We start from the raw sequence: 12156 nt of genomic DNA on the forward strand, positions 1-12156 counted from the left end.
ATCTGTGGCACAATCCCGTAAGTTCTCCAGCTCCAAGGACTCTGCTCGTACATGCTGATGACAGTGAGAAACACATGGCCTGACAGAGGAGCTGTCACTTTCCACAGCCCACACAAGATATTGCCATGCTCCAACTACTTGACATAGACAGTTGGTATTTCCTGCCTGCTCTGCCACAAGCCCTTGATCCATCTTTCCATACCGCTTTTCCATTGCACGTGGTAACAAGAATTCAGGAAGGGAGTTTTGCTTAGCAGTATCTGCCACGGATGTGACAGGCCTGATCCCAGCTACCCCAAGTACTGCAGGCAAAGTTTGTAGCTACACCTTGCCGGAGATACAAGACCATGTAGCAGCCACTTGTGCCGATGGGACAAGGACCTGTGCAGCCCAAAAGCATTTGAAAAATGTAGCTTAAGCATCAGCATAGATTTGAGGCGCCAGAGCTGGCTTTGCCAGGATTTAGCCAAAAACACCAGTAATTTCTGGATACACCAGTGTGTCCAGAAATTACATAATTGTCTTTTCTTTTTTTTCCCCTCCTTCGTTACTCAGAGCACTTTGTTACACCACTTCTAGTTCAAGCGACAAACAGATCATAGAGAGAACAGGATGAGACCAATTTCCACATCCCTTTGTTTGGAAAGGGAGGTGCCATCAACCACATCTTGGCTGCTAAGCCAAGAAAAATGTGCTGAAGACACTGCACTAACAGCAGTCAGTGCTGACATTTCATCGCACACTGCAGCTGCACGTCTGGAAGTGTCAGAGCATCGTGAAAGACCACAGAGTTCTTAATCGAGGCAGCTGTTGAGCAGCTCTTCTATGAAGTGTACCATCGCTTCTTGGCCAGTCTACTAGGCGTAGCAGAAACAGGCTAGAACCCAAGTCTTGCACCACAGCAGCTATCCCAGCTTCCTTCCGGGCTGCCTGTGGAACTGGTTAAGTCTTTCGGGTTCCCAACCCCAAACATTTGCCTCCACAGCAGAAACACTACTACTAGTCACAACCAACCAAACTGTCTCCCTGTTACTCTGCCCTGCATCAGGAGGTCCTTTATAACCTGGTATATCACAAACTGTCTGGAGAACAAAAACAGAATTACCACTAAGCAAAATACCAATGCAGGCAATTTCTGGAGAGAGGGCTCCAGCAGCCAAAAGACATATTCAGAAGCTGAAATTAGACACTAATTAGAATTTGTATAAATATTTGCACCCTAGGGACACGGAGCTTTGTATTTGTCATCATGACAACAAAACCCCTCCCTGTCTCTCTCTCTCCTGGACTCAATCTCTCATTGAACTTTAGAGATGCAGCAAAGCCACAGCTGCTGGCTCCTTCCAAAGCATTGCTCCCTTTTCATTTCCAGATGAAAAAATGGGCTGAAGCTGAGGGAATATTATAAACAACAGTGCTTCTTGTAACTGGAAGGAATCTACCCAGGAATTCAGCTACTGCAGCACTCATTAGCCCTCTCTTGCAGAACCAGGCCTTTGGAGCCGTGCAATAAATGCCCCTTTTGTAGTTAGATGACTTGCCATGTCTCACAGCTTCAGCTCTTGGGCAGTGTTACCACAGCAGTCACCCTGCCAAGCTGTGGAAGCAAAAGGATACTGCACAGAGTAGCCGCTTTCCCTGGGGGAAATGGTTTTCAATGACAAAGATCCGTAAGGGCTTCTCTTGCGCCCAAAGCCCAGTTTGTCTCCACTGCTTGTTGGTATGGCAGAAGTGCAGCTAGCACCGAAAGGCCTGACCCTTCTCTCTGCAGTGCAGAGGGAGCAGAAAGGCAGGTGATTTGCCAGACATTCGTACAAAGTAAACCCCTCCCACAGCACCCTCAGTCCAGGTCCGCGACCCCACAAGACCCCACTTGCATCACCTCTGAAGGAGCAGTGCCCCACTCAGCAATGAGGCTTGCAGAAGATGCCAGGTCTATTACAGCAACAGCCCTGCCCAGGTCCAGGCAAAGCTCCCAGCACTGCGCACGCCCAGGTGGGCTCAGGCTCCCTGCACAGCAACAAGCAAAGCCTGGCAAGAGAAGCAGCTCTCGCTTCCCCCAGGGACCCTGCTGCTAGAGCAGTAGTGCTGACATACACCCGCCTTGGGAGCCAGCTGTAAAGGGGAGCAGGATCAGGTGCTCGGGCAGTGCCTGAGAGGGGCAAGGGGGATCCAGGGAGCCTCCCTACCTCTAGCTTCCTTGCAGCCAGCTGCTGGAGGGGGGCTGCAAAGTCCAGGAGCCCCCAGTCAGGACAGGCAGAGGTCAGGGCATCTCTTCTTTCAGGTCTTTAATGTAGGGTCGCCAATAACAGGGGGCTTCCTTCCAGCATGAGGCAGGCCCTCCTCCCAGGCCCCAGCAAGCTCCCTGGTAAGAGCAGGCTGCCACAGCCCCGTGGAGAAGGGGAGCTAGGTTTCCTCTTCACACAGTGCTGCTGCACTCCAGAGAGCTGCAAGACTGCTGCAATTCAAGTGCAAGGAAACATCACCCTACTTAAATACTGAAACTGCCAGCCAGGGATTATCAGGTGTGGGGAAGAGGACATGGTACCCAGGACATGCTTGGAGCTCTTACGAGGTTTGGGTCAAGTGAAAGGAGCCTAACGCACTGCCCCACCATTTTCATTCTACAGCAAACCACCTTGGGGTGCGGGAAGCCAGGACCCCTTCCCCCCTTATAACCAGTTCTCCTGTGCAAGAGGAGAGATACCTGGCCTTCCTGAGAAAGGGCCCGTGCCTGCGCACTCGCTTTGGTTGTAAAGAGTCTCGGCCTCAGTGCCTCTTCCAGGGTGGCCAACAGTGAGCAGTGCTAGTGCCTTGCTGTCCTGGGCATTTGCACGCTCCGGTACGCACACACTGCTGGGCAATTCAGCATCGGAGACAGAGACACCAGACCCACAGCATAGATTTACTGTGAACACACATCATCACAACACAGCGCAGAGATCTTTGGGCATAGCTTCACAGAAACACAGATCCTAGCTACAGACAAACACACAGACTTGTCCATAAATACAGGAGGCACAGCCCTGGCCTGCACTCAGGATGTGGCAGGGACACCTGTGCCAGTCTTGCCCTCAGGCTTGTGCTCACAAGTCATTTACATAAATATGCATTAAATATTTTTCAGTTTATATACAATAAAGATTTCTCCTTATTGGTTTCTAATAATCCTGATTTGCTCAAATAGCAGTTTCTCTTAATTTCTGTCACCAAAGAGTTCAGAGCTTTATCCAGCCTGACCCCTGGGGACTAGAAAAACCCGTGTGTGTCCTCCCTGCACAAGTGTCAGACTGGATCCCCAAGCTCCTGCCTGCCCGCCCCAGCCCAGTTGGAAAACATGCAAGTCCACTCCAGAGAGGTTTATCTTGCAAGTGGCGGTCTTGAACCTGATCACCGCATTAGTCTCCTTCCCACATCCTTTCAGACTGCCTTCTGCTTCTCCTATTCTTCCTACCAAGGACTCTCCGGACCTGTTTTTGGTGACCAACAGTAGGGATGGAGAGGTGGAGAAAAGGAGGAAGAAGCAGAGAGGAGGTTGGTGGTTGTGATGAAACCCAGTTACTTTGGGCCAGGTTCTGAAGGCTATGGGACAAGAGATTTCCAGGGGGCAATTATCCCCTTTTGCCTCACCACTGCAAAAGCCTTGGCCCTACCAACCCCCTAACACTGCTGTCCCAGTGAGCACACAGCCCTTGGAACACCCTGCACTAATGCAGCCCCATGTCACCGCTCCGTGGAGATGCCGTGCCAGTACTAAGACTGCATGCGTTGTTGGTTTAACGTGGCAGATGGGTGTTGTCACTTGCCAGACAGCAAAGAGCTGACTTGCACAGGAGCAGAGCAGACTCTTCGGCACCTCAGAGTCCTGTGGCCTCAGGACACGGCTTGCTCTGTGCTGTGGACAGCCAGCTGCATGAAGTGCTGTGCAGGAAGTTGGGCTGGCTCCAGGCTAGAAGTGCTTGCAGTGTGTTGTCCCGTGAGCCACTAGTTCTGCTGATCCTCCTGGCACAGTAGCTGCAGCTCCTCCACGCTTGTCTCGGGAGGCAGTGGCTGGTCCTGGCACAGGTGACCAGACAGAAGCTGGCCTGACAGAGCACTGTCCCCCAGTGACTCCTTGCCCATACACTCTGGCTCCAACACCTCTCCCAGCAGCTCTTCCTCGCAGAGCACCAAAACCTCTTCGGACAGCCCTGACTGATCCAGGCCAGCCATTCCCCCTAAACACTCCTCACTTGGCTTCCCTCTGTCCCCAGCTGTCCTTACCTCAGGCCCTGCACCGCACTTTGACTGCCCTGTGTTGTCTAGCTCTAACATTTTCCCAGCTGGTTCTTCTTCATCCAGCTCCACAATGCTCTTCTCCTTCGGGTCAGAGTTCTCACCCGCCAGCTCCATCTTGCGCAGCTCGAGGACTCTACCTGACTCTGGGCCCTTATTCCAGATCGGGGTCTCTGGGGCACCTGGCTCCCCACTGGGCTGATCCATGGGAAACTCGGACATCCCTAGCTTCAAGTTAAGCACTCCGTCTGAGGGCTGTGTCTCCCCTTGCTCAGGGGACAGGCTATTCAGCTGCTCTTCACTTTTTGGGGGGCTGATGGAAAGTTTCTCAGCGAAGCTGAAACGAGCGCAGCTGTCCACAGAAGTTGGGGAGGATGGGCCTGCACTGGAGACAGTACTGGAGGGACCACTGCTGTCTGCAAAGAGGAAGAAAAAATCTTAGACATTTAGGTAATATTTTCACAGCCCAAAGCCTGAGCAGACCCAAACTGTCCCAGTCCCACAGCTCTCCAAGCAAGCAAGTAGGGTCATCTACCTTCCACACACCCTGGCAGGAGCTTGCAGCTGCTGTTAGGTGTGCTTCTGGCAGCTCAGCTGATCAAACCCAAGCACAGACACCACACTTACACCCTGACATACACTGCTCTGTTGACATACAGCTAAGAGTGATGCTGATGGCCTTATAGAGCAAAATGTGAAATCTGATGTAGGACTTTGAGCTGGAAAGCCGTTTCCTTCATTTCCTCATTATTATGGGACACTGTCAGCTTCAGTCTTGCTCCCCTTGGTTTCTGACACAGTCCCTAAATGTTGAGCCTAGAGCTGCCATTGGAAGGGGTGGTGTTACCTCGCTGTTGATGCTTGCTCTTGCCTTACGTTGTACAACAAGCTGGACTAGAGAACAGATCTAGGTTAAATCTAATCCAACAAAGGCAGAGGATTAAACATCTGTTTTCAGCCAGATCAGTTCCCTGACCTTGCTGCCTGCACAAACACACACTAGGCCTGGCACAAGGAATGCACAGCCAGAAGAGCGGGACTGCTCTTGTAATGGCAACCCAGATTTGTGTTATTAAAGCATTTGCTGTCCAAATAGCTGCTAACCCTTTGCCCTTCAAGTCCCAGTCAGATATTTGCAAACAACAGTCATCAGCTCTGTAGAGACTGCGGGAAGGGAGACTCGGAAGCTATATAAAGAAGCATAGAAGTGAAGAATCAAAGGACAGGCTGTCCTTCCTATATGGGGTTCTAGGTGAGGCACCTACATGGTTGGTAGGGAAGGGAAGGCACTTCCATACGCTAAAACTAAGTTGCATGTGTCACAGAGAATCACAGAACTTGATATGAAAATGAAGTGCATTTAGTCCCTGCATGTCTCAGCGCACACAGCAGAGAATGTATGGACAAAACACCCATCCAAGAGCAGATGTCCCAGTGATGTACAGTACTATAAAACAATCAGTTTTTGCATCTTTCTCTGGAAACTCTCTAACAGGGCAGATGACTACTTTCCCCTTCACCTATTTCCCCTTTGTCTCCACCTTTCCCTAATTAGTTTCTGTTCCTTCAAGGACAGAGCCTAGAAACCCCAAACACCACTACCTGGCTTTCACCATTCAGCACCCTCTACTTCCCCCCTCACCATCACACTCATTTCTGATCAAGAAAGGCACGCACTCACACCAAGGGGGTTTATCCGAACGCTGGCGCAATGGGAAAGAGGATGCTGACAGGATTCGCTGAGACATAAAGGGGTCTCCTGGTATCTGGCTGCCAATCATTGAATCAAACAAAGCTTCAAGAAAAAAAAACAAACATAGATCAGTAATATTCAGACACAAACAAAGGAGTGGTCACAACTAGGTCAAAACAGAGTCCACCTAACCTGGCAGCCACTAGCAGTTACTCAGGGAAGGGTTCAGGAACAGTGCAAATTCAGAGCCATGCCTGCCCTTCAGCCTCTGGGGATCTGATACTGGGATTTCCCAAGCTGGAATTTGCATCTATGTCACTGTACTTATCAGTCACAGACAGACAAGACTGATTACTTGTCTCTCAAATAAGCGGCCCTGGACGGCTCTGAGCAGGATCCCATAGCTTGCTCCTGAACTAGAACACCCTGGAATGGGTATCAGAAATTGTACTTATTACCAGTCCTGTCTAGTTGATCTGTTCCAATTACGCAAAAGAGCAGGTGGTCTGTGCTATCTCCTTGCCTTGACTCTGTTCTGCCTTACCCAGAGACGAGCCCACCTCATCAGTACCTGCAGTAGACTGGACGTGTGAATCGCTGCAGCTCCTGCAAACAGCCGTCAGGAACTCATTGACCTGTCGCAAAGAGAGGGAGTTGTGCAGAGTCTCCAAGGGATAAATGGTGGGAACCATGGAACAGCCTTCAAAACCTGGAAAGAGACCCGATCAGAAAATGAATAGAGCAAACAGCAGCCTAAGCCCATGCAGGACCATTCACAGCTGAAGGAGCTGGACAGCCTGGGAATCAAACAACAGGCACACTCTGGCCTAAGGTCACCTTTTCTAGGCCGGGAAAATTGCCACTAGGCAATCACATGCAAAAACAGACCTGAAAGCAAGCGTGCAGGCACACGCAAAAGGAGAAGGAGGAGGGAAATACCTAGCAGCAGGTGTTTGCTGCAAAGTCTCCGACTCTTTGGTTAACCTATCTGGTAATTATGAAGAACTTAGCACAGAGCTCTGCAGTTTGCAGAAGCTCCCCTAGGTGAAGTCAGCAGAATTTCCATGAAAGGACTCACCCTGCTTGTCACTTCAGCCCGGGACACAGTCCACCCTCTCCCCAGTGAATTACAGCACACCATTACAAATGCAGGGAGGGGCAGAACCATCCCCTCTCAGAGCAGACCCTCCAGTATAAGCTTGAACGACTATCCCCAAAGCATGGGGTGGAGAACGATACGAATTATTTGGCCCCCTAAACAAGACTTCTTTGCCAGCAACCCCAGAATTAGTAGAAATTGTTATCTCAATACTTGAGAGAGAGAACTCTTTTACTCAGAGCAAAGCTGCATCACAACTCCTCACAAGAAATTCTTTGCTACTCAAGCCAACAGAGCATTACAGCAAAGCACTTTTCTCTTCATCCAAGCTTCCTGGCAATGCCCTGTGGCACCAAGCCATCATGAAACTGTCAGAGGAGAAAGGAAGAGAGAGATGAGTCACTGGACTTATGGGAATAAGGCCTCCTTCTGCTCTGCCTCTTGCATTTAAAGACCTCTAAAACTTCTTAAGCCTGGATTCCCTTTCTGTGACTCCCCAAGCTCCCTCAGTGGATATTTTTCTCTCCAAAAGCCCTGAAAAAGAATTGGTTTTGTTCCTGTAGGTAAGGAAAGTTACTTTGAAATGCAAGAAGTGCAACAGTTCTTGATGCACTGCTGTATCAGGACTGCAGCCCAGCACACTCCCAGGCTAAAATTGATCACTGAAGCTTGACAGCACCTACTAAGGAGAAGAACTTCAGTTCCTGGATTATCTGCTAAAGGTAGTATTGTTCCAGTCACCTTCAAGTTTCAATGGACAGCCTCTGCTCCAACACGTTCACCTAATTCAGCTCTGTAACAGGCAAGGAGGGTAAGCCAACAGACGGTATTTAAAGTGAATGCACATGCAACATGAGGAAACCACAGATCAGAGCATCACCAGTGTGCAGTGCTGCAGGGACATTCACTGCTGTAACAGCTACTGGAGACAGAGAATGCTTTAGTCAATCCAGAGAGGTTACCTGTGCCACAAATGGCCTATAAACATTAATTCAAGACATAAAAGGTAACAAATCCTTGGCTAGGAGGAAGGAATGCAAGCTACAGCAAAACTACCATGCTCTTCTGTCCCTTCCTGAGAAGTGCCTTGAGCAGAAGCGCTGAATAAACAAGAGTCTCTATTCACTGTTTTTTACCTAGGTATTCTGGGAGACAATCTAAAGGAAAAGGAGGAGGGAAAGACTTTAAGAACAGCAGCGTGGAGATGGTCGTGGAGCAGAGTACGAGGCTAATGTCATTTCACAACAGAATCTGGTTTAAGAGGGGCCAAAGTTGGCTCAGCTATCTGGGTTTCCAAAGAAAAAGGGAAGAAGTTTAAATTTCACATAGGGCAAAGCAGAGTAGTTCCAAGATGCACTAGAAGCACTGATAAGGAGCTGAGTGTGTGGACACTCCTACAACAAAAAGAGGAAATCAAAGGTCCAGTGTTAAAGGAAACATGACATTGAAAATGCTACTAACGTGAAACAATGCACCTGGTTCTCAGAAGTGCCAAATGCCTGTCCAAAGTAAGATGAGAAAAAGGCAAAAGTTTCCCTTCTCAAGGTGAAATACTACTATTTTTAAAGCAAGCCCTGCCATTTGTATACAGCAGCCCACTTCCCTTTGCCTGCTTAGATGTTATTGAGAGGCCAACAAAGGCAATTTGTTGCCACCACAGCAGAGCCAAGGAAGAAATGACTGCTAGAGACCATAATTCTTACTTGTATCACAGTAGCAGCAGTGGTTAGATCCCTTACTCTGGCTGCACAGCACATGCTTAACAAATAAATGACATCTTAGGGAAGGAGTAACAAAGTGTGAGCGCAAAATACAACAGGAACCCAGTGCTGACAGCTCAGCTATTGCTGGTATTTCCTGAAACTCTTTCCATAGGGCCTGCAGAGCAAAAGTCTCTGATGTGGATAACCGCACAAGAAATTAAAGAGAGTCCCATTCATTTTGTACCAAAGAGTCTTAGAGCAGCCCGCAGAGGAACAAGTCTAATTTTTTATTTCATTTGGGTTTGACTACACTAGCTGCACTAAGGAGACAGAGGGCAACACGCTCCCTCCAGAATTAGACCTCTCCTACAGGGAAAGGCATGTGGCTGGGTTGTGCAGACTGGAGTAGCTAAAAATGAATCCCAAACTCAACTGTAATCTTCTCTGGGCACGGAGGACAATGTGGTTATGTCTCTCTAATTTTTATTCAGTGAAATAAAAAGAAACCATCTGTTAGAGTCAGGCAAACAAGATCTGGTAACAGAGAAACCTGAAGACCCACAAGACAGAGGAGTCTGCTGAACACGTATTATTCTGCACGTCCCAGGAGACTACATGCGATGTAAGCAGCAGATGCATGTGTGGGGGGGGGCTGTCTCTGCTCTGAATCGGTAAAGCAGAATCACCCCGACACAACAGCAGAGAGTACGATACTGCCTGAAAAGCCATTCTGCAGATGACAACGTACAGAGGTATAATCTGCCTACAAGATTACAAAGCCTGCTTCAGCCCTCCCAGGCACATCAATGCTAAAGCTGAAGGTCTAACCAAATTACAGCTGAGTTAACTACATTCCAGTTCTGATCCTTCTCCCCAAAGTTTCACATTCCTGACATTTGCATATATTGCTGAGCACTACTGGAGAATCTATTCTGATTCACTTCAAAGTCTGAAAGTAAATTCATCTAAAGCTGTTAGCAGCAGACCTAAAACAAACAGATTTTACACTAGAGAAAGGGAAGAACAAGGGAGAAAACAAGACCCTGAATGCACTAGCATCTTCTTGATTGCTATTACTTTACACAGGAGATGTGCCAGTCTAGAAGAACAAACAGGATAAACCCTCCAGAGGAAGCCAGTATCATTTCATTTAATGGAAGCATCTAATTTGAATCAAAGTAACACATGAGTTTCCTAGATTCTATGCATGCCCTAAGGAGATCAGAAAAAATGTTTCCTGTTTAATATGAGTTGGGAAAGTTACATTTATATTGGCCAAATGTTCTCTGGAATAAAATCAGCAGAGGTGTGATTATCCCTCAGAGCTGATAACTCAGTAATTCATCCAGGAGACAGCTGTATTCTTTCACAGGAGGCATGACAAAGGAGCAATTTTCAAGTAGTCCAAACAGCTCATTCCTTAGCTTTACTAATAACGATCTGAGGTCCCAAATATGGTAAGCTTTTGTACTAGCAGAGGGACATAGTTAAAAGAAAGAACGCACTTACTGCTCCAACAGGTTGGTTAAGTACAAAGCAATTTCACTGAACGAGAGCAAATACTTAACTACAGCCAGCCAACAAAGATTGAGGCCAAAGAGGCCTCAGATAAGTCTTTTTGGTTCAAAGCAATCCTTTCTGTGTACTATATTTTTGCCTAAGAGTTCTGCGCACCAGCACACACACCTTGATTATCAAAAGTTACCAAGCTACTGCCCAGCTCTCCAACTGTGAACTCCATGTCGGAGAGGAGAAGGTGCCCATTCCTTTGGGACAGACATTCTGAAAGCAGAAGGCAGACCAAAGGGACCTGACACCTCCAAATAAGGTCTGTACACCGATACCATATCAGCTATTCTGGAGTAAAGACAGTACTTGCCTAGTCTCAGCACACATTCTGAAGGGTGTGGGAGAAAGCAAGTTCTTCCACAATGTTTGGTCAGTCCAATCTTCGGGAGATCACCAATAGGTATATTCATACGTGCTTACACATGTGTACGTGGTATGTACACAAATGAGGGTTTTTGATAACCAGCCTTTCAAAACATCTGAACGATCAGCTTGAAGCTTTATTCTAGTCCAGCATCTCTCTGCCTGCAGTGCCAAAAGCAGATATGCAGGAAAGAGTATTAGACTAGAGATCACACGTAGTGATTCTTCCTCCAAACACCCCAAGACTCCAATGACTTGCAGCTCAGAGCTATCCTGAACTTGATGCATCTCTTCCATGAGATTCTCTAGTCTCCCTTTGAACTCAGGTGAGCTTTCAACATCCCTCACGTGCTGTGGTGAGGAGGTCCTCAATGTGTGAAAAAAGTCACTTCTGTCTGAACCTGCTCCCTACCCATTCCATTTGAAATCTCCTATTTCTTGTACTGGAACGTGAGATAGATTCCCCCCATCACCCCTCTCCAGACCACTCAGGTTCAGACCACTGTCAGTGTCATCTTTCCCAGACTGCGGATTTCTAGCTCGCCCACATCTTCCCAAGTGGTGATGGTAAGCTTAGAGCCTACCATTTTATATACAAAGTTGGGGCTGTTTCCCCCTGTCATTTTACATTTACTTACACTGAACATAACCAGCTCTTTTACTGCCTAGCCACTCATAATCATAAGGTCCTTCTCTATTTCTTCACAGCTGACCTTTGCCTTCAGTACCTCGCAATTCATTAACAACATGAACTAACTTCACACTCTTCCTTTTCCAAACGACGAGCATGCTGATGAGCACAAGTTCCCAGACAGATCTCTTCAGGGCTCCAGTGCTGATCTCTCCAACTACAGATACCAAACCACATACTTCTAACTCCCTGTCCCAGTCTTTTAACTCATGTTTTCTTTGCGTGGATAGAAGTATGATTGAAAAACAGGAAAGAGAAGATAGGAGTACACAGTTTTTACATGGGGGGAAGTAGGACTGTCAGCTGCAGAGACTGGAGAAATGTCTGCTAAGAGAAGAACCTCAGCAGGAATTCCAAACATGCTAAATAACTGTGGGCTTGAGCTCAGTCAGACTGAGAAAACTGCAAGAAAGAACTTCACTTACTGATTGTAGAGATCTGACTTCCACACGGAGAAGCTACTAAAAAGCTGCTGTATGTAGCTCACAAGCTTGGCTGCATTAAGATGGGCTCCACAAGGCAGCACCATGCTGCAGTACTTGGAATGCCAGTGCCCAAAGTGCTAAGGTTTATTTCTTCTCTCTGCTAGAGCTCACACAAGACGGCTGACATCTGCAGCAGGGCAAGCTCAGCTTTGGCTTAGGAGTACTCTGTTTTGTTCCAGCATCTCTCCCCTTGAAGTGATTTCGCTCCACGTTTGTATTAGTTGCTAGGAGACCAAGGATTATCCTAATTATATCTGAAAAGCAGTTGCCATCTCCAA

The 12156-nt window shown here is 47.9% G+C and overlaps 1 protein-coding gene across 13 annotated transcripts in view; it reads right to left on the reverse strand.

Moving 5' to 3' along the window:
- Window positions 1–2891: 2891 nt before the first annotated feature.
- Window positions 2892–12156, reverse strand: part of PPIP5K1 (diphosphoinositol pentakisphosphate kinase 1) — a 54202-nt gene continuing 44937 nt past the window's right edge. For 12 of the 13 annotated variants that reach the window (XM_064517749.1, XM_064517748.1, XM_064517746.1 and 9 more), the window contains 3 exons: window positions 6540–6677; window positions 5957–6070; window positions 2892–4691 (listed from right to left, as the gene is read on the reverse strand). In XM_064517749.1, coding sequence (XP_064373819.1) covers window positions 3985–4691; window positions 5957–6070; window positions 6540–6677 — 959 coding nt within the window. In that variant the 3' untranslated portion in view covers window positions 2892–3984. Of the gene's footprint in view, window positions 4692–5952; window positions 6071–6539; window positions 6678–12156 lie in introns of all 13 variants that reach the window. The other variant, XM_064517754.1, reaches the window with a different exon arrangement.

Source organism: Dromaius novaehollandiae, chromosome 10 (genome assembly GCF_036370855.1).
Source record: "Dromaius novaehollandiae isolate bDroNov1 chromosome 10, bDroNov1.hap1, whole genome shotgun sequence".
Taxonomy (NCBI): Eukaryota; Metazoa; Chordata; class Aves; order Casuariiformes; family Dromaiidae; genus Dromaius; species Dromaius novaehollandiae.